This window comes from Schistocerca piceifrons, chromosome X (genome assembly GCF_021461385.2).
Source record: "Schistocerca piceifrons isolate TAMUIC-IGC-003096 chromosome X, iqSchPice1.1, whole genome shotgun sequence".
Taxonomy (NCBI): Eukaryota; Metazoa; Arthropoda; class Insecta; order Orthoptera; family Acrididae; genus Schistocerca; species Schistocerca piceifrons.
This window is the reverse complement of record NC_060149.1, coordinates 783072585-783100200: the sequence shown is the minus strand read 5'-3', so window position 1 is coordinate 783100200 and position 27616 is coordinate 783072585. Positions and strand designations below refer to the sequence as shown.

Here is a 27616-nt window from a genome sequence, read left to right as displayed (position 1 = left end):
CAGATAAGAAGACCCAGTTTGGACTTACATTTACACAGAAAAACTAAACCAAAAATGCAAAACAGCATTTTCTACCTGGTAACAGAATTGTATAATAAATTGTGAAAGGAAATGAAAAATATTACTAAAATAAATCTGTTTAAAAAGGCAGCTAAAACATTCTTCATAAATAAAGCATACTACACAATTAAAGTTTACTTAGCGGTCTCAGAGTAGTGGAGAGTTGTGGGCAGTAATGAAAGAATTACTACAACACCCTGTCACATTTCAATACATGATCACAGTTCATTGCTTTCACAAGGAAATCATGTGTTAACATGTAAAATGCATGATATTAGTGTCTTATCATTTTTCAGAGTTCAACATCTCATTCATCATGGGGGAGGGTTGCTGCCTCCACGTACTCTACTTCCGTTCTCTTATGTCACCTTCCCCAATAAAGATGAGTTACCAGACTGATTTAGTTAAAAACAATTCTCTACTGTATTAATTCTGATATTGTGGCAAAGGGTGGTGCACTTATGCAGCTGGCTCATTACACATCATTCATAATAGGTAATAAGTCAACTACAATGTCACCTGCAGGAACAAGTTTGAGCTTGGGAGGAATAGGGGACCTTGACTGCTTTAACCAGAAGACACCAAAGGTGATTTAACATAACAAAATGATTAAGGAAGGAGGTGTTAACCCAAATGAAGGCTTAAATATAATGGGACTCTGCAAAGCTTGTTGATACTTGTCAATACTGATAAAAGCATGAAATAAATTCACATCATTATGATTAGTGTTTATCACTTGTACTATTTGGTTGTACAGTTCATCTGTTCCACTTAAACTAATCTTGAATGAATTCAGTGACTGAAATAAATAAGTATTGTTGTGGAATACAGTAGAAATCAGAGTTAGGGATAATTTGCTTTCTGTATATTAAGTGTACTGGGAAATTTGGGGTGTCTGGAAAAAGTCACTTGACAGTTCACAGTTTTCTACAGCTACCAGAAGACTGATCCCTGCATTTTTTTAAATAAAGAAAGAGTTAGATTTGTGGTACATGAAAGTTAGGTCAGTTGTTGAGTTGAATGTTTCATCGAGTTACTGACTGCAATAACTTCATGTTATTTACATTTTCACTTAAATAATAATTCATTATGTCTCAAAGTGATTAGAATATTTAAGTGTCATCCAAAATAAATAGAAATGTAACAATGTTCATAATCATGTAAAGCAGTTTGTGATAAAGCTATTTCCTCGGTCCTTTATTGAACAAAGGTACGAAATGGCACCCAGAATACTGAATAAGTGAACAATGGTAAACTTCAAAGTGATGCTTAAGGGGATGGTGACAAACAGAGTTAATTCATTGTTCATCATAATGGCATCAACATCACTCAACTGGTAACAGGAATACAATTGCTATCGTTAAGCAGAAGATAATGCAGTCAAGGAAGTTGAACAGTTCTTTGAAGGAGAAGACAATGTTAATGATTGACTCAGTGGTCAGCTTGTTGCTTACCACTGATGAAAACACTTAAGACACTCATGCACTATCTGTAAGCAATGTATTAGCACATGCTTAGCACTGTCCACTGTGTCAGGTATCGTAGATACCACAATAAAGTGGTGCTCATGCATGCATCCTGGCTCATTTGATGGCATCCTAGCTTATCATTGTCAAAGAGTGGATCTGGATGTTAGTGGCCCACCAAAAGGTCACCATCTGGTGCATTCTGCAGGTGTCTCAGTTGCTTCTGGGATCTGCTTCAAGGCTGTTGTTCTGGTTTATCAGCTGGTTCAGTAGCTGGCCTACTCTTATATGACTTTACATGGTTCATGTGCATTGCAATAAAGTGAAATGGCAACTGGACTTTTACTGTAACTGGGGAGATGGTTTCACGGACTTTATATGGTTCTTTCATGTGCAATTTAAACTTCCTGATGTTACCTTTCTTCAGTACTGGATTATTCAATAAACTAAGTTTTCAACGCAATATTTAGGTATGACAGCTCCGTAGTCATGCTGAGCAGACAGCTGGAGAATGACTTATGATTTCAAGTGCTTACATGCATCCATACTTCATGTAGTTTTCTGGCTAAGTCTCTGACATGTTGATTGCTGTTGCCTCTCGGTGATGGTGCGAAGTCAAATGGTGAGGTCATTTGCCTGATATAGACAATTTCTTAAGGGCTGATTTACATGCTAGTGTGTACCTCCATGTTGTTAATGTTGAGCATGTCTGGCATGAAGGTACCACATGCATTGTGCTTACTGCCAACATAGTGACTATCATTTTCATGAGGGATCGATGAAATTTTCCCACTTGGCCCTTTCCCTCTGGATGAGCTTAGCTTGTCAAGTCTTCAATAACCTTCATACTTGCTGTAGTAACTTGGAAATAAGACTGGAACCTTAGTCACTAATTACAGAAGAAGGTGAGCCATATTTCAAAATCTAGTCTTTAACAAACACATGTGCCACAGTCTCAGCACGTTGGTCTGGGACTGTTTCTGGGACTTCTTGCAGAGGTACCTCAGCAGTGGTCTAGTACCGTATATAATCAACAGCTTAAAATTTAGGATCTTGTTTCCAGGACTGACACTGCATGACATCCTCTTGAACATTCGTTAATTTCTCTTTTTTGCCATCCACATTGCTGTGTAGAACTACCTTGAATTGGTTTTCACTTAAATGTAAGGACCACCTAGTCAATCTACTGCTGGGGTCCTTCAGGTTGAGCAGTAAAAATAGTTCATTGTGGTAGTTATGCTTCTGCATTACTCATATTGGCAGCGCTTACTGGAACTTGTAGTTTCAGCTTGGTTTTTCTTTAGTGACATTTACAGTTCTTGCCTATGGCCTAGCAAGTCACTGTTTACTGGTGGCTCTGTTAACAACAAATTACTTTCCTTGCACTTCAACACTTTCATATCAATACACAGGGCTTTTCCTGTTACCAGGGGATGCGCTCATGTTCAGTCAAATTTACGTCGACTAAGAATGGCACAACTGTGTCGCTACTTAGTTTGTGCATTACCTCAATGGCACTAACATTCCTTTGAGTCTGACCTATAGAAATCCCTTTGCAGCCATAAACATAATGTCTAGAGAGGTAAAACAACTGTAGGCTACCATAGACTGTCATAAGTAAGCATAGACTATGGCAGTTCTCCTAGTAGCCTTGATCAGCTAAGGTCATACTTGCATTACCAGTAAGTTAGGTGTGATGCATACCTATTGGGTGCTACCTCATACCAATCACTTTGTTTATGTATGGGATAGGTTCTTATTAAAGTCCCCTAGAACCCGGACGTGGTGAACCATCTATAAAATGAGTGGAGATAGATAAGGGGGATTCAAATTAAACCCAGTCACTAGTGTAAAGTAAAAGTGATGATTTTATTAACTCAAAAATATAGTTATACACAGCACACCTGCTCAAAAATAGTCTCTAAACCCAGTCACTAGTGTAAAGTAACAGTGATGATTTTAATAATTCAAAAATATAGTTATACACAGCACACATACTCAAAAATAGTCTTTAAAACTGTTGGCGCAGTTATCCCATTGTGACCGTAGCCAATCAATTCCATCCTTGAAGAAGCTAGTAGGCTGCTGTCGGATCCAGGCCTGGACCCAGTCACACATTTCATCATCCGTTGCGAATCAATGTCTGCAAATAGCTTTTTTTTAGAGGTCCAAACACATGAAAGCCCCGCGGTGAAAGGTCGGGACTGTACGGTGGATGTTCCAGCTTTTCCCACCAAAACTGCTGCAATGTCGTCTTCACCACATTGGCCGTGTGTGGGCGGGAATTATCGTGCTGGAGGATAACAGCATTGGACAACATTCCTCAGTGTTTTGACTTGATGGCTCGTCTAACACGGGGCATTGATGGTGGTTCCCTGTTCCAGGAATTCGACCAGCAGTAGACCCTTGTGGTCAAAAGAGGACATCATGACCTTACCAGAACTGGTGTGCACAGCCTTTGATTTCTTTGGAGGTGGTCAAGTGGCATGTTTCCCTTGCTTGCTCTGATGCTTGTTTTCTGGTTCAAAATAGTGACACCATGTTTTGTCACCTGTGACAATATGCGACAGAAAGCCGTATTCCTCCTCATGATAACATTGCAGATGACTCAAAGACAGTGCCATTTGAGTATTGTGCTGTTTGGCAGTCAGTTGGTGGGGAACCCACTGTGCACAGATTTTTCAAAAGTTCAAGTGATGGTGCACTATGGTGTGGGTGGTGCCCATGCTAATATCCAGCAACCGATGTATCTCATCATGGTGATTCTGTAGTTGTCCAAGACTAAAGCATTCACTCCACAACCATTTCCAGTGTGAGGACATGATGAGCCTGTCCAGGATGAGCATCGTCTTTCAGTGGCTCGCGCCCCTCAAGGAATCATTTGCACCATTCCACAACATTTAAACAACTCAGACTGTACCCACCATACACAGCCTTCATCCATCGATACATTTCATGGCTTACAACTCCTTCCAATGCCAAAAATTGAATCACTCCTCGTTTTTACTGCTTAATCACCTGCATGTTCAGTAATCAATGATAACTTGTGTGATCACCTTCTCTTCGACATGAAATCAGATTGGCTCTATGCAACATTAAATGGTCCAAGCACGTCAGTGTCTCTACCAACAGATGGTGCCACCATCCCCACAGTTACATGGTGCCACCTTATGTCTAAGGCAAAGGTACACACACTGACCAGGTTTCATTTGAATGAACCTCATATATAGGGCTGTGTAGCCTAAGAAATATTTTTGTTCTACATAATGGAAAATCCAGGATGGAATGTAACAATAATGTGAACAGGATAGTTGTTACTCACCATATAGCACAGAGAAGCTGAGTCACAGATAGGCACAACAAAAAGACTGTCACAAAATGAGCTTTCAGCCAACAAGGCCTTTGCAGAAAAAAGACATCACACACACACACACACACACACACACACACACACACACACACGCGCGCGCGCACACGCACACGCAAGTGCACCTCATACACACATGACCACTGTGTCTGGCAGTTGAAAGGGCCTTGTTGGCCGAAAGCTCATTTTGCGAGAGTCTTTTTGTTGTGCCTGTCTGCGACTCAGCATCTCTGCTATGTGGTGAGTAGCAACAATCCTTTTCATAATATTGTTTTGTTCTACAAGTTACATAAAAATAAACCGTAGTTACAGCAAAACTAGAACTGTCAGTGTTTAATTCAGGTTTTATTAGAGAACTGTTGATCTCTGACATGAAACAGAGGTATGCTGTGATAAAAATGTAAAAAAAAGGTCAGGTTTATCATATAGCACTAGGAAGTGCAGTTTCCTCAAAAAATGGTAAAATTAAGAAAAACCTGCAAAAGAAAAATATATTGAACATCACTTCAATACTTTGTCAAACTTATGTAAAACATATTTCCATTATTCATAAACAATTTTCATATTTATCAACAATACAAGGAAACTGTTGCTTTTGATCATGATGAAGAACTTTCTATTAGGTACAAAATAACAATAATAATTATATACATTTTTTATGTTTGTGCATGTAAACCGTAGTTGCATCAAAAATAATTGCTTTGGTTACATAAAAGTACTGAAGTTACACAATCAACTAATTTTTATTCTCAGGCTGTCTCAAAAGGAAGTTTATATTTCAAGAGCTCCTTTAGGAATTCAGTTAATATGGGGTGCTTCTTGGGAGTGGACTGCACATTTTGTGTGTGTGAATTTTACAAAAATGGTGATTCAGCGACTGTAGCACTGAGGAAATTTTGCAGTGATCATGGATTGCATAATGTAAATGAAGCTCCAAGGGTTCCCCTTATCAGGAAGTGGATCACAACGTTTGAGGAGACCAGTTAAACACTGGTCAAATTAAAATCCACATGACCAAAGACATCAAGAACTGCTGAATCCATAGAGAGTGTAAATCAGTCTGTTCATGACAATCCTAACCTCTTCACTTATAAGAGTGAAAGTTCTTTAAATGTGCATAGATCATCACTGCACTCAAGTCAGCAAAATGACCTTAATCTGCACCCTTAAAAAATCCAATTGTACAAGAATTAAAGCCTCAGGATGCCAGATATAGGCTGCAGTTTGTTAATGGTGTGACTGAGTGTCCTCCTTGTTTTCTGACAAGGGTTAGTTTCACCTGAATGTTGACATCAATAAGCAAAATTGCCATTACTGTAGTGCAACGAACCCTAAACAGAATCATGAGAGACCCCTTCATTTACAAAAGTTACTGTATGGGCTGCAATGTCGGCTTGAGGGATAGTTGGCCCATACTTTTTCGAGGAAGAGTGCGATTGTGCACTTACAGTGAATTTGAAATGTCATGTGACTATGTTAAATGACTTTTTGGTGCCTGAATTGCAAAACTTTCTTGGTTATAGCCAAAGAACAGTTTCAGCAAGAAAGAGCCACAGTACACACATCCAATGCATCTGTGCTGCGAGTTTGTGAAGTTTTCCCTAGCAAACTGATATGCAGGAAAGGTGACATAAATTGGGCCCCCACACAATTGAGATTTGAGCCCCATGGATTTTTTCTGATAGGGATATGTCAAATATTAAGTGTATGTCAATAATCTGACTTCTATGGAGCAACAGAAAGAAAATATCCATACTGAAGTGGCAGCCAGCCCAGTGTCTACATGCCAAGCTGTCATGCAAAATTTTGTTCATCATTTAAATGAGTGTCATAGGTATGTTGGATTGCATTTAAATGACATTATTTTTAGGAAGTAAATTCCTAAACTATTATTTCAATAATAAATAAAGAACTTACCGACAGACCACAGTCTTTATTTTATTCTGTTTTGTAATGCAGTTTATATTCTGTAAGGACATAAAATACACAATGGACTAACAGTGAGTGATGCATGGTTCTAATTACACGCAAAACAAACAAACAAAGAGAAGTTGCTGGCTCCCAGTTTCTGTTTTACACATCCATTTATGTTTCTTTCCCTATCAATGCTACCAATACTACCAGTAATCTAACCAATTACTACATCATTTATGTATTTTTACCTAAACTGCTGAATTATAGTTTGGTAAAGCGCAACTCCAGTTATAACTGAACTGGATTGTTCTTTCTGTTACATTGGTCTGAGCGTCGTTAGTTGCCAGGAAATCTAACCCCAATATACCTTCATAGCATTTTCCTCTGCTTCTTATCACTTGCATTTTGGCCAAATATTCATCTTGGCCTGTCACAAAGATAATCACACCTTTCCATAATTGTACACCCTGTTACCATTTAACCCTGTAACTGCACTGCTTGGCAGCTACCAGCTTTCTTCCTTAACTATACGGCACCACATCAAAGAAATATGAGCTCTATGTCAATTAGGAAATGGCCATTTTGTCCACAGTAAATTGCGTTAATGAGCTGACCATTGGAACTGTCATCAGTGGAGCTCACAGTAACTACTGCTTTTTGGGAGGCAGCAGTAGTGGTGACCCTTCTGTCCCTCTGTCATTTAATGCACTCCTCCCAAAGCTCTCCACTTTTGGCTTCCATTCCTCTTCTTATGGTTTCATGCTCTGTGTCATTCCAGTGTCCACACAGGAGACCAATTTTTTCCTATGAGAAGTTGAGATTTGCCACCTGTTCTCATGATGACTGGCTCCTGAGTAAGCTTCACACACAAGATGATCCAGTCTGAAATCAATATGAGGTCTCCGTAGCCCTTCAACAAAGCAAACTGCTATTTGTATTGCTTCTTTAAATGTTTCACAGTGTGTCAGTCTTACTGCTCAACTGACTTCACCCTGTAGTCCATTAAAAATTGTATCTAATGTCCTTTGTCGAGCTTCAAAGAGTTTCATCTCACTGTGAAAATCATTCTGACTGAGCTCATAAGTGTTAGCATTAACTTTTCTAATGTGATCTGCAAAATACTTTATGCATTATCCATCCAAAATTTGCATGCAGTGGTGTTTCTTCCTGTAAAACTTTTGTGTGTTTTCCCCTTGTAGCATTGCACAAGTGTCTGTTTAAACTTTTCGTAAGTAGCTGCCCAACTGCATGTGGTATAACACATGATAAAATTGAGTGCATCACCTTGTATTCGCAATTTGCTATAGTTACTTTGTCAGAGTCACTCCAGGGTCATTGTTATGCCCCATGGAGGACTGTAGGTTTACTTCTTTCCTCTGGAATGGTGATTGGTGAAGGAAAACTGAGGAGCCAGGAGCCCACTACGGACAACATTTCATAAGGGATCTGGTCCAGGATGAGCGCTGTTGGGTTGTGGGGTCATCAGGGTTAGCAGGTGGTCAGTACTCGTAGCCATGGCCCAGTTACATTTACATAACTTTATTCATATCACAATACATACATACAATCTAATGAGCAATGCCCTGGTGGCCTATTGACTCGAACAAGGCATGAAAGAACTGCTACTGGTGACAACACAACCCCAACCTACAGAAAAGAACCACTTTTACTCTGCACAGCCAGCTGTATTTGTGGCCAACAACCAGTGTGTGTAGGACAAGTGGATTTGGGATACATGTGCAGTGCTGGGAGCTGAAAGTTCACTTACTCTGCTTCTGTGCTCTTACAAAACCAATGAGAAATGTACCCCAGGTTCAAAGGCAAAGGCTAAAGTCAACCAGAAATGAACTTAATATATTATCTTGTACCTCTTTGAACAGCTATCAGTGTCATTCATCTGTAAAACTACTCTGATCAGCCAGAACATTATGAAAACTGACCTACTATCAATATAAACCCAACCAGGTGACAGCAGCATCACCTAGTGAGGGATGACTTCTAGTCAGACACACATTCAGTGCATGTAGCATCAGTGAGCATGCTGTCTGTGTGTAGAATGGAGAAGGCATGCAATCTATCTGAGTTTGACCAATGGCAGATTGTGATGGCTCAGAGGCTTGACACAAGCATTTTGGAAAATGCATGACTTGTTGGGTGTTTGAGGAGTGCTGTGGTGACTGTCTTCATTACATGACAAAACCAAGTTGAAAGTACAGTCAGATGTCTTGGGGTTGGGCAGCCATTCCTCATTACAGATGTCAGACTTCACAGGCTGGGCAGATTGTAAAACATGACAGGTGGCAAACTGTGGCAGAAATAACATCAGACTTTAATTGTGAGTAGAGTACAAATGTGTGTGAACACACAGTGCACCAAACACTCCTAACAATGGGCTTCTGCAGCTGACGACCCATGCATGCGCCAATGTTAACACCGTGACAACAGCAACCACAATTGGAATGGGCACGTGGCCATTGGCACTGGAGATTGGCGCTTTGGAAGAGTATTGTATGGTCTGATGAATCCCAATATCTTTTTCATCATACCAATGGGAGGACCCAAATTCACTGTCTTCCACGTGAACAGCTCTTTGACACCTGTACCACGTGATGGAGTCAAGCTGGTGGTGGCTCCATTATACTCTGGAGAACATTCACATGGGCATCCATGGGTCCAGTGGAGCTTGTGCAAGGCAAGATGACGGGTAAGGAGCATCATACACTGGTTGCAGACCACCTACACCCCTTCATGACGATCATGTTTCCCAATGGCAGTGGCATTTTTAACAACATAATGCACTATATCACAAAACTAGGAGTGTGATGGAGTGGTTCAAGGATGGAGTTCCAGTTGATGTGCTGGCTGATCAGTAGATATGAGTGGCTGCTAGAGAAATCTGAAGATCATTGTACTAGCTTCTCTGTGTTGATACAGTACAAATGAGACTATTGTTGTGCATAGTAGAGGAATCCAAGTATTAACATCAAACATCAGTAAGACAGAAACCATTTAATATTTTGAACATTGTTGCCATTTAATATTTTGAACATTGTTAAGCTGTTGTATGAAAAGATATGTTGGATTAACACACTGCATAATGAAGATATAATTCGACTTGAAGGTGGGCCATTCAATGCGTATTATATGAAGTGTGATGGTAGAGTGGAAAGACACACATGAATGAGAACTCCAATTGCTCTGAAATATCATATTCAGCAACTGAAGGAATGAGTCAACGTGAATAAGCACCTTCATCCCCTAAAATATTATGAACAATTATGCTACATGGTATTGCTGACCAAACTTTATGAGGATAGCAATTACATTATTTATAATAATAATAATAATAATAATTTTATTGTCATTCGGCCATTACAGCAATAGACAACATCATATACATACTAAAATACAATTAATAGTTTGAAAGAAACAACAGGTTTCTTGTTAACATTATAGTATTATATTACAGTTGATAAATTCTCTTATGTCATAGAATGGGTGGAGGACTAGCCAGTCATGAATTGTTTGTTTGAATAATTGTTCAGGTAATTCTTGAACAGATTGAGGAAGATTATTAAATAATTTGTACCCCATGATTTCGTAGCTGTTGAGTGACTTTGACAACCTGTGGTAAGGAATATAGAGGCACCTATTCCTTCTTGTATTGTGGCTGTGTACATTTTCTCTGGTTTTTGTTTCTGGAAATTTCTTCTTCGTATAAATTAGAAAATAGTATATGTACAAGTTTATAACAGTCATGATTTTCTGTTCACAGAACAATGGTTTACAGTGTGCCTTATATGCAGAACCAGTAATTATCCTAATAGCTTTTTTTTGCAGTATTAATATGTCATGTACACAGCTAGAGTTCCCCCACAAAATAATTCCATATGATATTATACTCTGAAAGAATGAAAAATAGGATGTTCTAACATATTTTTCAGGAACACAATCCATAAGTCCCCTTAACAGGTAAATAACTCTTGACAATTTACCACTAATATATTGTACATGTTGACCCCAAGATAATTTATCATCAATGTATACCCCCAAAAATTTGACATAACTTGGATCATCTGACAGAAGCTTGTCTCTAAGACTACAGACCATCTGCTGTGTTTTGTTTTCATTCAGCAGGAATCCATTTGCCTTGAACCAATAGGATGCTTGGTCAATTGTCTTTGCTGCACAAGTTTTAAGGCTATTGAAATCCTCACTAGCATGAAGAAATGTTGTATCATCTGCATACAACACAGTGGTGGACTTGATAAATGACGGCAGATCATTTATCATTATCAGGAACAAAAAGGGGCCCAGCACAGATCCCTGCGGAACACCTACCTTGACTTGCTCTATACTCGACATTTCTCTCCCTACACAAACAACTTGTTTACGATTCTGAAGATATGATTTTATTAATTTAAGGCTATTATGTCTAATGCCATAGAATTCCAGTTTTTGTAGGAGTGGCTTATGCTTTACACAGTCAAAAGCTTTGCTTAGATCACAAAATGTGAGTTGAGCGTAGCCCTTATCCTCAAACACTTGATGTAAGTATTTGACTACAAAGTCTATAGCATGCACAGTAGACAACTTTTTCCTAAAACCATACTGAGATTCACTAATTATTCCTAATTTTTCAAAATAGACAGATAGCTGTTGGTAAATTACACATTCCAGTATTTTAGAAAAAGCTGGGACTATGGAGATTGGTCTGTAACTGCAAGGTGAGTCCATATCTCCCTTTTTATACATTGGAATTACCCTAGCCACTTTGAGTTCTTCAGGAAAATATCCTTCAGATATGCATTTATTTATACAGAATGTTAAGGGGTACACAATATAGTCTATTACTTTCTTTAGTAAATTACAGGATATGTCATATATATCTACACTGTCTGAAGATTTCATCCATTTTACAATGCTTAGGACATGACTAGGTGAGACCTCGGAGAACATAAACGTACCTGTGTCTGTTGGTGTTCTGCAAACATTTTTAGAAAGTAACTCTGATGAACTGATATCAGGTTTGATTATAGTATTTCCTACATTTAGAAACTAATGACCTTTTATAGCTGCAGTTGTTCAGAATCCAACATCAAAGTAATTTCAAATTATGTGAAGTAAAAAAAAAAACAAGATTCAGTTCATTTCAAGAGAAACAAAAGATCAAATTTGAAATATTTAAAATAGTATATCAGAGGACAATAACAGAGTTCGAGACAACAGATCAGATGTTCACTACTGGTACATTCAAGCATGGTCTCTGGAAATGGCTAGGGTAATTTCTCTAGCAGTTTTACAGCTTATTTGTATTTTCTCATTTGCTTTAAATAAGAATATAATATTTGGCCAGACAAATCACTATGGTTATGGTTCACAAAGAGGTCTAAGAAAACCATATTAAGATGCACACAGCAGGATATTTTGTGGTCATTAAGGACAAATACGTAAGTAAGGAGAACTTGTATGGAATAGTCAGCAAGAGCCAATTTTTTTATATTCTTCAACTCTGTCATACAGAGAGAAGAAATCAACAACAGTAGTACTGTCTTTTGATAGGTCCACACACAGTTACACAAGAGATGTGGGTGTATCCATGGATGGTCGATTGGCAAACAAGCTTTACTGCAAATTTGTTAGCAGGAAACAAAGGGGTTACTTGATATGCAGGTTTCAAAGAAACAAGCAGCATTGTGACTACAGAGCATCCATTCTGAAGGGAGTAAAAGTAGAAAAATGACCAAAGAGCATTATTAAAAGCTTTTATATATTCTGTTGTTGGTAAAAATGTTGATGAGAAAGGTCTATTACTTCGCGATCATCAGGAGACAAAAGACTACAGACTGATTGATGAATATTTTCCCAACAAGTATGTTATGTTAAAGATGTTGCCACCAATGACAACTTAATAACTGGGAACCTCAGGCTGTATATTTTTTTAGACAGCACAAGCTCTATGCTAGATCACTTGTGATTTTACACAATTCCAAATTGACAAACTGCAGGTCACATAACATGACCAATATTTCATCACTCATCCTTACTGTTATCTACAACCAACTTCCTGCACCTAGATACAGAGCTGAGCTAGCATATGCATAGCAAATCTTTGTTATGGAGTTAATATTGCTGCTGCATATTTTGATAATGTGATCACGGTGGCTTTTGATGCAGAATAACTGCAGTGTGGATACATCAAAAATGATACAGAATGTCCACGTGTAGCCCTTGTCAAGTGTGGTTACTGTTCCATTCCACTATACTTTAATTACTTCATTTTTAACCCATATTTGCACTTTGATGATGATTAAGAGCAACACAACAACTTCTAATTTTTATATGAAATATGACATTGTAAGTGCCTGTATATGTCAACATTCATTGTTTCAAGCAAATGTTTAGTTTTTCACCAAATAATGACTCATTTACGACTCTTGTGAATGTGCTGGTCATAACTGTTACATAGTATTGTTTCTTCAGTGACTTGTAGGTTTTAGAGTAATAAACATTCAAATACTGACTGCAAAAAAATTGAAAGTTTTATACATAAATGATTTTTATGAGTGATGGAACAGACACATTTCCATATTTTAAAATAATTTTCATTCAGTTTCAGCTATTTGAGCTGGGGTACACTTCCCCTGTAAGAATCAAATCTATTACAAATATTATATTCTGAAAGTATCGACATTGCTAACATAAGATGCTCAAACCATTGTTATCTTATATGGTGTCTGATAATAGTCACACAAGGCTTTAAATTGCAAGAATTAATTGTTGCTTAAGTTTCTCTGCTATTGAGCTGTGTTACTGAAATTCCTATTCAGTTTACCATCAATTGATAAGAAATGATAATGGAAGATTTTAGATATTTTTGCAATGTCAATTACATTTGTTTTCCCATTTCATTTAATTTGTATATAGCCATTTCTTTTGTTTCCTCAATACTGTTCCCATCTTATCCGCTACTCATTTAATTATATTCTGAGAGTTATGTATCCTATCAGTATAGTTCATATTTATAGTGTCTGTAATTATCACTTAAGACCTTATGGCATTTTCTGTAATGAGGTGCTGCATATGGCTCTCAACTAGAGGACTGCAGACATATGGTCAATGTATGTAAAATTCATTCAGCTGCAGTGTGTGAGAGAGGGAAGTCTGTTTCCCCTAACAACACAACTACATACATTTGGTGTACACCCACACAAATCGAACTTGTTTGCACTCAGTCTCATGTATACTGTGAAGTCGAAGGGTGTGCAGGGACGATGCATTTTCTTTACTCATCACTACGTCCCATACTATGTTGAGATGTACCCAACCACCAATTTTTTCTTTAGCAATGTGGAAGAGCTGTGAACATATTGAGTCACAGTCAGTGAATGCTCTTCTGTGTGATGATGAGTGAGGGAACTACTGGTTGAGTGAAATCAAACTGCATGAAAAAGAGTGACAGGGAATGGATGCCACATGGTGCTCCAGTCTCAATCATGCCATTATGTTTGATACAACTTCTGCTTGCTTGTATCACTACTTTGATTGTATATTGCATACATTTGTGGAAAGAAGTCATCCAAAAGGGACATGATTGCCTGTACAACAGCATTATATTCATCTGATCCTGCCATTTATAGTTCTTCACGAGTTGTATGAATGATGCAAATAGACTAATAACTCTAAATTTCTTGTGTATCAGTTTCCACAATTTTTGTCTTAATATCTTCCAGTGCCAAAATAAGTGTCAGCAGTCACCTCCTAGCTTGCTAGTAGACACTTTCACAGCAAGCCCGTCTACAAACAAGGCATTCACAAAAATATACACTGATGAGAGAAAACTTTATGACCACCTCCTTAATAACTTATTTGTCCATCTTTGGAATGAAACACACCACTGATTCTGCATATCAGGGATCCAAAATTTTGCTGGTAGGTATGTGGAGGCATATGGCATTAGATGTCTATGCACTGGTCATATATAATTCACATAAATAAAGGGCCGCTGATTTGCATATATGGTAATGGCAACTGATAGCGACCCAGCTGGTTCCATAGGATTTACATCAGGTGAATTTGTTCCCCGAGACATCTACGTCAGTTCACTATAATGCTCCTCAAACCGTTGTAGCAAAGTTCTGGCTCTGAGACATGGACAATTATACTGCTGAAAGATGACATCGCTGTCGGGGAAGACATCAAGCATGAAGGGACGCAGATGGTTCACAGCTGTCAATGCATATTCAATTACTACCTCATGTCCCATTCAAGCACAGGAGATAGTCTGTCATAGCATAATACTGCTCCCACCAGACTGCATCCATGTTGTGCTGCATGTTTTGAGCTGCCGTTGACCTCAATGATGACTTTTGTGAAGATGGCCATCAACCTGGTGTAGCACAAATGTGATTCACTCAAAGAGTCAACACATTTTCATTGATTGATGGTCTATCTCAATGGCCCCATGCCCACTGCATTCGTGACTAGTGAAGTTGTTGGGTCAACATGTGAACACATAGGGGTGGTCTACTGTGGAGCACCATGTTCAACAACGAACAATGAATGGCGTGCTCCACAACATTTGCACCAGAATTGTCCTCTTTCAGCAGAGATGCTGCAGATCACAACCTATCCTACTTTACAGAGCAGACAAGGCTCTGAACCCCACATTCTGTGAAGGGTCGTGGACATCTGACCATTTAGCATCTAGCGGTAGTTTCTTTGTCCTTCTACCTCTTACCATATTTATATTTATGCCAGTAGGATGTGAACATATGACCAGTTTTGCCATTTTCAAGATACTGACTCACAGGCTCTGCATAATAATAATCTGCCCTGTATCAAAGTTGCTTATCTCAATGGACCTTCCCACCTGCAACCGACATCTTTGTTAGAGTGATCCCCTATCCATGTTTTCTCTGCTTAGATATCTTTGCTACCACATTATGTGCCTGCAATGCCACCAGGTGGCATCCAACATCACAGTGGGCAGTGGTCATAATATTTTGGCTTATCAGTGTATATTGTTGCACAACTGCTTTCCTGTATTCTGGCTAGGAAAGTTCATTGCTGGAAGCAAACTGAATTTGAAGATGTTCCATTATGTTTTCTCTTTTCCTGCTGAATGCCCCAAACAGGCTATATGAATTTACCCACCAAACACTACACTAGTGCTTTCCTGAAAAAAGTGTAGGTAATATATTTTCAGATTACACCTAAAGTTAGAGCAAAGGGTTTATGTAAACTGTGATCTAATGAAAGCCTGACATTACCATCAGAAATAAATAAAGACAGAAAAATTTCACTGGGAGTAGTTGTGAGCTAGCTCAGCTACTAAGAGTACTGCCCACAAAAGGCAAGGGCCAAGTTCCTGTCCCAATCTAATACACAGTTTTAATTAGTCAAGAAATTTTAAATTTAATCTAGTCTCCTAAAGATGGATATGAACTTTTGAAACAGATAGATTCAAATTATAAATACCAATTTAAATACATTTTCCTATTGTATGAATGCATGGTTTAATGGAGATATGAATTAAAAAATTTTCTTGGGTTCCAGCGGTGTCAGGTAGTTAAAATCCTGCAAGCTTTCTACCGAGCTCTCCGCAGTCATTGAGAAGTGGTAAGAATGACTGCTGTGTTGCTGTGGCCGTCTCATTATATAGCCACACATCTGGCTGTGATGTCACTAGTGCTCTCTTCCTCGCCATATATGGTAATGTTTTCATCCCGCGTCCATCGCAGCTGTTTTAACCTTGCGATGGCTGGGTCCCAGGCTGTTCTGAGCTGCTAACTGCCGACCTTTTTGATGGTGTTTTCAGAGGTTTTTATTTCAATAGCTTCTTTTATGATGCTATCCCAAAATACCTTTGTCCTCATAACAACAGATGTTTCGTTGAAAAGAATTTGGTGTCCATTTTCTAAGGCATGTTCCGCAACAGCTGATTTTTGTGGATAGCATAGGTGTAAGCACCTCTCGTGTTCCATCTGACATTGCTCCACAGTGCGTCCTGTCTGGCCAACATAATAACAGCCACGCTGGCATGGTATCTTGTAAACTCCAGACATTCTAAGCTCTAGATAGTCCTTCACAGGCCTCATGAGCTGTCAAATTTTTTCTGCGGGCCTCAACACCGATGAAATGTTATATCTCTTCAGGAGCCGGCTAACCTTCCCTGACATAGTACCACAGAAAGGCACAAACACAAGTTTCTTGCTTTCTTCATCGGTGGTGTTCTCTTCTCTGTTGATGTGTTTCTTGCGTGTCACACCAGATATAGCCTGTGATACCTGTCGGTGGCTGTACCCGTTTTCCCAGAAGACTTTTTGGAGGTGGCTCAGTTCTAGTGGCAGACTTTCAGTGTCTGAGACGACTTAAGCATGATGGATGAGGGTATTCAGAACACCACGTTTTTGTGCTGGATGGTGGTGGCTGAGAGGGTGCACATACCGATATGTGTTTGTTGGTTTCCTGTAGAAACTGTGGCTGCGGTGCACATTGGTTTTCTGTCAAACGAGGATGTCAAGGAAGGGTAGTGCACCATTTGTCTCGACTTTCATCGTAAACTTGATGTGGCCGTGAATGTTGTTCAGGTGTTCTAAGAATTCTCCCAGTTTTTCATGACCATTGAGCCAGATGATAAAAGTGCCATTGACGTAATGATAAAAGCAACTTGGCTTAGCTGGAGCCATGTCCAAGGCAATGTCTTCAAATTTTTCCATAAAAAAGTTGGCTATGGATGGAGCTAATGGGCTTCCAATAGCCACGCCATCCAATTGGCCAAAATACTGGCTGCCATGTAGGAAATACGACGATGTCAAGGTGTGCTTAAACAGTCCCACAATTGTGCTATCAAATAACTGGGAGAGGAGATCTATACAGTCTTTGGCTGGAACACGTGTAAACAGGGAGACCACATCATTATATCTCCTCACATCAAGAACACCAACTATTTTATCAACAGAATTAAACAACTGGGTCTTAGTCAAGGAGTTATAATGGTTAGTTTTGACGACTGAGGTGAGCTAGGTCGAAAGCTCGTGGGAGTTTAACCACCTGATGCTGCTGGAAGCCCAAGAAAATTTTATTAACATTTTCCTATTTTAAGCCACAAGAAATATATGTCTGGTCGACTGTAACTTCAAACATTTGTATGACAAGGACTCTTTGAAAAACACTTTTACAAACCTTTCTCTACGAATGGTAACGTATGTTGGCTTTTCTCTCCTGAGTGTCTGAATTTCCTGAATTTTCTCCAGTCCAGCATTCTGCGGCCTCTCTGGGCGATTCTGAAATGATGTTGTGTATCTGTGGGAGGAACATGATGTTAATAAAAATCCAAATGACAAAATTAGCTTTACCGAGACAAGCATGTACTTCAATACTTTAATTACTTATTAATAGCATTGCTGACTGATTTGCCTATAGCTACACTGTGTCTAATATTCATAGATTTAATCAATATATATTATAAAAATGGATGTATGTGTATCCCACATCAGCTCCTAAACCACTGGACCAGATTCAACCACACATGGTTGGTGGCATATCATTTACTGTCTGCAAATCATCACTGTGGGGGTAAGAAGCACTTACCTATCAAAGGTATAGGGGTGGTGGTCGAAGTGAAAAAGCAGTGTAGCCCATGACACCCAAATATTCATACTTTAGTAATCCAGTATCTGAGAATGAGAACACTTAGAGACTTGCAACAAACTTTACACATAATTTCAAACCTTTATGAAACTTTTCCTTGCTGATGATCCCCACAGAACGATGAAAGGAAAAATGTTTATTGCTTACTGCATTTTCGCCGTGCGGGATTAGCCGAGCGGTCTGAGGCGCTGCAGTCATGAACTGTGTGGCTGGTCCCGGCAGAGGTTCAAGTCCTCCCTCAGGTATGGTTGTGTGTGTTTGTCCTTAGGATAATTTAGGTAAAGTAGTGTGTAAGCTTAGGGACTGATGACCTTAGCAGTTAAGTTCCATAAGATTTCACTCACATAACATTACTACCCCGTTCATGCAGTAAAACTGCCACATGAACCATGATGTTTTAATTTATTACTTATTTACTCATTTCGCAGCGAGTACTCATGTGTACCACTGAATGTACCAAAAAAAAAAAAAATTATATCACTGTGCAACACATAGTTCAGGAGATATGGTGTCATAAACACTGGCATGCATGAAAACTGCCACATCATGCAAGACATTTAAATTTATTACTTAATTGCTACTAACTCTATACACAACACTTTTTGCAGACAGTATCCCCATATGCCACTGAGTAGAGCTGCAAAAATATATCATTCTATTAGACACAGTTCAGGAGATATGACATCAAATACTGAAATGTGTGAAAAACTGCAGCTTCATGTATGACTTTTAATTTATTACTTCTATACTACTAACTCTATTCAAAACACATTTTTCAGACAGTAGCAACATATACCAGTGGATCTACCTGCAAAATTATATAACTGTAAAGCACATAGTTCAGGAGATATGACATTATAAACATCAAGCTGCCTGAAAATGAATCTGCAGTGTGAAATTCGCTAGAGATATAGGAGGAATATGTATACAGATATGTTAAATACACATTAAATATATTTGAGATGTGTTTTCATTGGCAAAACCATGGTAAAAAGTTCATTATAATCCCCTGGAACGATTTCAACCAAATTTGGTACAAATATTAGGTACAATCTGGAAATAAACACTGTTGGGGTAAGAAGCACTAGCCTCCTATTGGGGTGAGCATGGAATGTGGAGAGAGAAGGAGGAGATGGAGAGGCAGAGAGAGGGGAAAGAAGGAGATGGACAGAGAAAGGAAATGGAGGAGATTAACAGAGTGAGGGGGAGGAGGAGATAGACAGAGAGAGGGGGAAGGAGGAGATGGACAGAGAGAGGGGAGAGGAGGTTATGAACAAAGAGATGGGGGTAAGAAAAGATGAAATTAGAGGGGGGAGGAGGAGATGGACAGAGGATGAAGGAGAAAATCGACAGAGAGGGGAGGAACAGATTGTAGAAGACTGGAATAAATACATGCCTGGGCAATGCTGGGCACTCAGTTAGTAGAATAAATAAAAAAGAAAAACAACTAGACAGTATAACAGAAGCTGCAGGCATAATAAACATTCTTATTATGTTCACACATGTAATATTTCATATTCGGAAGAGAAATACTGTGGCTCAGCTACACATTGTCATAGAGGTCTCCAATATGAGACCTACCACTAACTGACTCGTCTGTTTATGCATTACATTGCTTCAGCAGTGTACACAGTCACCTTTGAGCAGCTATGAATATTTTATGCAGTAACTGTATCCTATCCTACAGTCTGATTCAGGCTGCCTAGTTACAACATTAGGAGGAGATGTGATGTAGAACTGACATACTGCATATGAGCCAAATGGAGGAATTTACATAGAAAAAAACTAGGAAGGAAGATTAGACTTCAACCTCTCTCAACATCAAGCCATTACAACATTTTATTAGAAAACATTAAAAATCCCTAGTTATTATTAAATCTAACCAGGTTTGACTCAAATAAGACCATCCACAGATTTTGCTGTGGTTGTTGATGCAGATGTACTTGGACTGGTAAAGCACTTCATTGTGAAAGGCATAGGCCCCAGCAGAGGTGAATACAGGGAGAGAGCGGGGGGGGGGGGGGGGGGGGGGGGGGGCAGGAGGGCAAACGGGCAAACTACCGACCTGCAGGCCCTCTCCCCACAACTACAGGATTCTTCTAAAAATAAGTAAATAAAGGTACTTTGCAACACAGCTTTCAGGCAGCATTGAAAATTTTCTCCTATTGTAGTTGGTATTACACTGAAGAGTCAAAGAAACTGGTACACCTGCCTAATATCGTGTACAGCACCCACGAGCACACAGAAGTCCTGCAACATGGTGTTTCACGGACTCAACTATTGTCTGAAGTAGGGATGGAGGGAATTGACACCATGAATCCTGCAGGGCTGTCCATAAATCCATTAGTATGAGGGGATGGAGATCTCTTCTGAACAGCACCTTGCAAGGCATCCCAGATATGATCAATACTGTTCATGTCTGGGGAGTTTGGTGGCCAGCGGAAGTGTTTAAACTCAGAAGAGTGTTTCTGGAGCCACTCTGTACCAATGCTGGATGTGTGGGGTGTTGCATTGTCTTGCTGGAATTGCAAAAGTCTGTCAGAATGCATAATGGACATGAAAGGATGCAGGTGATCATAAAGGATGCTTACATACGTGTCATCTATTAGAGTCATGTCTAGATGTATCAAGGGCCCCATATCACTCCATCTGCCTATGCCACACACCATTAAAGAGCCTCTACCATCTTTAACAGTCCCTGCTGACATGCAGGGTCCATGGATTCATGAGGTTGTCTCCATGCCCATACATGTCCATCCACTCGATACAATTTGAAACAAGACTCTTTGGACCAGGTAACATGTTTCCAGTCACCAACAGTCCAATATCAGTGTTGATGGGCCCAGGTGAGGCATAAAGCTTTCTGTTGTGCAGTCATCAAGGGTACACGAGTGGGCCTTTTGCTCCAAAAGCCCATATAGATAACGTTTTATTGAATGATTCACATGCTGAAACTTGTTGATGGGCCAGCATTGAAATCTGCAGAAATTTGCAGAAGGGTTGCACTTCTGTCATGTTGAACAATTTTCTTCAGTTGTATTTCTATGAGCTTATTTCTTCACTGACTGTAATTCTATATTCACCAGTTGTGGAGTTTTCCCCATCATAAATTAAGCATTAATAGACAAATTCAGTAATTATTCATATCCTTTTCTATAAGTAAGAATCCTGGACAAAGGTTCAGTCAGTCTGCCTTAGTCACTCACAAGGTTAACATCTCTGTGTTGCTATGACTATTGAGATGTAGTCAGATTAATATTGACAGCAAGTCATTCAGTCTGTAAAACAGTCTATGTTTAGTCATAAACACATCAACATCTCCATGTCAGAATTTGAGTTTTGCCACCAACACATGAACATCTCCATGGCAAGTGTTTCTGTAAGTCTTCTCACCAAGTGAGTAATTAGTAACCAAGGAAGTATGGTTTATGTGAGTCTAATATATGTAGAGGCACATCTGGTAAGTTTGCTGTTGAAACTGTTTGTTAAGTATGTTGTCACTGTTATGATTCGCTAAGTGTAGGTGCTGGCCTGTGTTGTGTGAACTATTATGCATAAAACATAAATCCAGTAGAAGGATCTGATTATCACAATGCTTTTTGAGAGTAATAAATGTGAAAAGATTTCAAGCTTGTCTCCAAAGTGTTTGGTTAATAATATTAGATAACAACTATGTTACTAAACCACCCAGTTTCAGGAAAAGAGATGACAATAAGAAATGTTACTGAGGAATTTCTACCACAGCTCAGTATGCTTATTCAGTCTGTTTAACACAACTGCAAGGACCACTGATCACAACGTTTGAGGGAAATGCACAGAAAAGGTAAGCAAGTTAAACTGTCAGTTCTTCATATTGTGGTGAGCTGTGATGCATGCAGCACTCAGTTGGCTGGTGTCATGATTGGCATGCTGCAACTTGCCAGTTCAAACCTGACCACCAGCAATTATTTGTTATGTAGTATTTATTCCTTGGGGAAAGGTCTTGAAATATCTTATGTCTGTGTTCATATATTTTGGAATATTCAATCTATGTATAAATTCCAGTATTCTGGGATATTCGGTTTTTGAATAAATAGCTGCACTCTCTGTCCAGCATGTCATTTCTGTTTTGACTGTACATTGGTGTCAATAATAAACATGCTTTCAGTTATAAGTGTTGTATTTCAGATCTGGACTTGATTGTGGTTTCAATGTGATATTGCATGATGGAGACACCAGGTACATCAAAACATTTACGTAACAATGGCTCCAATTAGGTGAAACAAAATACATCACCTGCACAGATAGAAACCAGAATACAAACAGTAAATCATTTGTAAGATCTGTATATTCAGGAGACAGATGGTTTCCAAAACAACTATAAGTCAGCTTCACATCAGCCATCCTTCATTGTTTTCTGGAGATACTGGTCAAAACCCAGCAAAATGGCTGAAAGGATTCAATCAAGTCAACAAATACAACAGGTGGGATGACATGATATGTTTTGACAAATGTGTAATTTCACTTTGGTGGCACAGCCCTACAGTGGTTCAAAAACAATTAAGAGAAGCCTTGTAGCTGGGACAAATTCCAGGCTGGCAACAATCAGGAGCAAGTCCACTCACCAATTCACCACACTTGCTAGGTGGTAGCCTTTAAATCAGCCGCAGTCCGTTAGTATATGTTGGACCCGCGTGTCGCCACAATCAGTGATTGCAGACCGAGCGCCGCCACACGGCAGGTCTAGTCTAGGGAGACTCCCTAGCACTCGTCCCAGTTGTACAGCCAACTTTGCTAGCAGTGGTTCACTGTCTACGTACACTCTCATTTGCAGAGACGACAGTTTAGCATAGCCTTCAGCTACGCCATTTGCTACGACCTAGCAAGCCACCATATTCAGTTACTATAATTGCTATGTATTCTGAACAGATAATATTGTGATTCATGTACCATCAAGAGCAATGTTCATCATTAATGGATTAAAAATAAGTATCAAACTAATTATGTCCACTTTCTGAATTCTCATTCCTTGTCATGTTCCAGACCTCACGTCAGTGTAGTGCTTCCCTCCTCACGCTAGCCTGCTTGAGCTAAAATGCGTGCATTTTGGCCTCCCCTAATAACGCGGTGTTGGCTCTTCTGCTAACACAAAAGTCATATACACAGAATGTTTTGGCCCTGTACCAGATCGGGAATCTGAGTTTCCAGAATGAGATTTTCACTCTGCAGCGGAGTGTGCACTGATATGAAACTTCTTGGCAAGTGCTCTTCCCCCCAAAAGGCAAAGGTCCCGAGTTCGTGTCTCAGTCCGGCACACAGTTTTAATCTGCCAGGAAGTTTCATATCAGTGCACGCTCCACTGCACAGTGAAAATCTCATTCTGGAAACATCCTCCAGGCTGTGGCTAAGCCATGTCTCTACAATATCCTTTCTTTCAGGAGTGCTAGTTCTGCAGGGTTCGCAGGAGAGCTTCTGTAAAGTTTGGAGGGTAGGAGACAAGATACTGCAGAAGTAAAGCTGTGAGGATGGGGCGTGAGTCGTGCTTGGGTAGCTCAGATGGTAGAGCACTTGCCCGCGAAAAGCAAAGGTCGCGAGTTCAAGTCTCGGTCTGGCACACAGTTTTAATCTGCCAGGAAGTTTCATATCAGTGCACGCTCCGCTGCAGAGTGAAAATCTCATTCTGGAAGACTTTGTTTGGATTTTTACACCTATGTGGAAAGTAAGACTATCGGAAAGTTACTAAGGCACTACTTTGGGGTTTATCATATATTTTGTTGCTTGCTAGATGTCACATATGAAATACATGTTTATAACCCTTCAACAAGAAGACAAGAGTGCATAAGACGTCATCCAGTTATTCGATATGAAGCCCTACTACAGTCCAGAGGTGCAGATCAGTGATGAGAGGTTCAAGGAAACTGAGGCACACTTGAAGATCATGTAGCTTCAATGTTCTTCATAATGAAGAGGATGTCGCACATTGACTAGGATGTGAGTTTCGACCAGCACTGCCATACAGAGGACCACCAACAAGATCTAGATCCAGGATGTTGTAGTCAACCCAACTGAGAACTTCTGAAATAATAGGTTACTGTTTCTCCAAGAGAATGAGCAATGCCATGAGCTGTGGTGCATGTAGCATGGTGTACTGGTTAGTGTTGCTGGCTGGCATGCTGTGGGTTACCAGTTCAAATCTGATCAGCAGCAATTATTTGTCATGTATTATTTATTATTCCTAGAAAGCTCTTGAAATATCTTATGTTTGCAATGTTTGTGTATTCTGGTATATTCACTGTCTGTATAAATACCAGCATTCCAGAATATTCAATATTTGTATAAATAGCTGCAATCTCCATCCAGGAGGTCAGTTCTGTTCTGGCTGTACATTGGTATCAGTAATAAATATGCTTTCAGTTCTAGGTGTTGTATTTCAGTGACAACCCTGCCTTCAGATTTGGACATGATTGTAGTTTCGATGGCACAATATTTACTTGAAGAGCATGGACCAATTGATCTGTAACCAGAGATAGGCACCTTCTATATTTTTCATCATGTACTTTGTTTTACATCATGCATCCATTTCCATATCATTAATTCAGAACACACTTCAAAAGTTTGACAATGGATATCAGTGACTCATAAGTTCCAAGCATTTATAAACTGTGTGATTGAGCGCAATAGTTACACAGAGACCAGAAGGGTCTTATTTTGATCTTTTGAGATAATTTTTAATAATTGTCCATAAAACTGTAGTTTTTTCTCTTTTTATCAGCGCTACCACCACATTTACCTTCTGGTAGTGTTCTTTGTTAGTTCTAATCCTCTTCTCCTACCTTTCATTTTCACACCCAGGACTTTTTGCAGCTGTTTTCTCTCTTCTTCTCATGTCCTCCAGACATCTCTTTCTGATTATATCTAATGTTTCTTTTGTATATAAGAACTCAGATTTGACAACTGTATCATCCTTCTTCTCCTCCTCCTTCTATGGCTCTACAGTTCATTGTGAAACTTGATCTCTTCAACAATTTTTCACAAGTTATGATGATCCAAAAGTCAAGCATTGCATCACCTGCAGTCCATTTTCTGCAGGTCCTCCATGACTCCATCTATCTATCTGGTTATAGGTTGACTTTGACCCCCAGAATGTCCATTTCACATCCTTTTAGCTACTTCTGTGTCACTCATCAGTGCCACATTCCCCACCAATCTCTAAATCTGGTTGATTGCACAATTCCTCCTTCACCTTCCTCTTTCACTAGCTGAGTCACTGATTCTTCAAAGTACCTTTCTCTCAAAGGCATCCAGCATCCCAATACCTTTTGATGCTAATGACTAAGTATGTAAGCACTGATCTTATAAGTGTTCATTCATATACTACTCTGTACCTCACTGTCATTCTCACAAACGTTAACAATTTTCCAGGTGTTCCTTGTTCATTGAAGATGTGGTAGAGAAGCTCTCTGGTTATGGTATCGTATGTTGCTTTGTAGTCAATGAAGAGATGATGTTTGCCAATCCTGAATTCAACTGTTTTTTCCTAAAATTTGCCTTAGGCTGAAGACATGATTTATAGTTGATTTCCCTAGGAGAAATTCACATTGTTATGAGCCAGTCTCTCTCTGAACGATTGGGAGTAGAAGGTCAAACAGTATGTCAGAGAGTACTTTATATCCCTGTGTACAAACCCTCAAGTTTGACACGATGTCCAGATGTTTTAATTCAGTCCCAAATGACAACATGTCTTGGAACTGGATGAATTATATATATAACAAGATTAAAAATATGTATCTCTTTACAACTATATTTGTGCCTCTTTAATGTTTGTGTACAGAATAGAACACAAAAAAATTTGAATATAACAGTATATCATATATCACATAAAAATTTCTTACCTAGGTGTTGTAGTTCCAGCAGGAGTAGTTAGCCCTCCTGAACCAAGGCTGCGAGCTGTGTTATAACTCACAATTCGATTGTACAAAGTGCGGCTGACTGCTGGTGCTGTGACAGCACCTTTTCTTTCACCACTCTGGTCTGAATTCTGGAGATTTAATTGTTTCTCCAGCTGCTCAACGCCACCTACAACATATTGACTGTTAATTACAGGGAGGTGAGCAACATTTCTGTCATCAGCAAAAACACTCTGTCTTCAGGAAGAAAATGTCACCTCTGAAAGTGAGTAATGTAATAGTGAAAATACCAATAATGGAAATTCCTGAAGGGAGCTGTACATAAACTAAGGGAAAGGCAACCACTCACCTACAATAGATCAATGTGTGGAGCATGGAGCACAGAGATACACAACAGGAAACAGCATACACACTACTTTTAAGTTCTTGCTCTTTTTCTAACAAAAGTACACAGACTTGCTTACACAACCACAGAGACACCCAAATGCACACTACTATGGCCATGACACTACCAAAAGTACACATTACCACACAGATACCCCATACTCCAGTGGCCATGGCCATGGCCATTTGGGTGTATGTGTGGTTGTTTGTGTACTTTTGCTAAAAAAAGACCAAGAGCTCAACTCAAAAGCTAGTTTTTTTGTGTAAATCTTAGTGCATATCTGTGTGAGGTGATCCACTACCTGAAGAGCCATGTTACATGACCCAATTTAAATCATGTGATTGTTGCATACAGTGTGTAGTGTTGCCCCTGTCACTGAACAGAAAGGATGCCTGAAGCCATACCAGTTGTCTCTTACATAGTAATTTAGTTTAGTTTCTATTTCTCATGCATTTCCATGAGGAGGTGAATTGCACTTGTGTATTTTACTGTGTACACTAGTGTTTATTAACTCATTCTTAAGTTTCCTTGCATAAATCTCAGTGCATGTCTATGTGAGGCAACCTGTCATCTGAAGTGCCACATCACATGACTCCATTTAAATCTCATGTTAATACATAGAATATAGCTTAAATCAGTGTTCTAGAGTTATTGTATTTATTTCCTGTAGTACTTTTATGTAAGAGGAGTTTCTAGCAAAACATAACTGTTGATACACCCATTTTCAGTACAGAGATTTATTTGTTTTAAGACCTAGTGGACTTCAATTTTAGGTTGCACAACAGATTTAAGTGTTTGTTTACTCCCTTATTTACATTTTGCCTACGTTCCAACCTCAGTAGTGCCACAGTTGGCTAATTTTCTCTTTTGCAGAGGTCTGCTT

At 39.3% G+C, this 27616-nt stretch overlaps 1 protein-coding gene across 2 annotated transcripts in view; it reads right to left on the bottom strand.

Moving 5' to 3' along the window:
• Positions 1-27616, bottom strand: part of LOC124721104 (serine-rich adhesin for platelets-like) — a 481067-nt gene that overhangs the window by 58810 nt on the left and 394641 nt on the right. For both annotated transcript variants that reach the window (XM_047245921.1, XM_047245922.1), the window contains exons 13-14: positions 26334-26517; positions 17995-18114 (exon numbers count right to left, since the gene is read on the bottom strand). In XM_047245921.1, coding sequence (XP_047101877.1) covers positions 17995-18114; positions 26334-26517 — 304 coding nt within the window. The remainder of the gene's footprint in view (positions 1-17994; positions 18115-26333; positions 26518-27616) is intronic.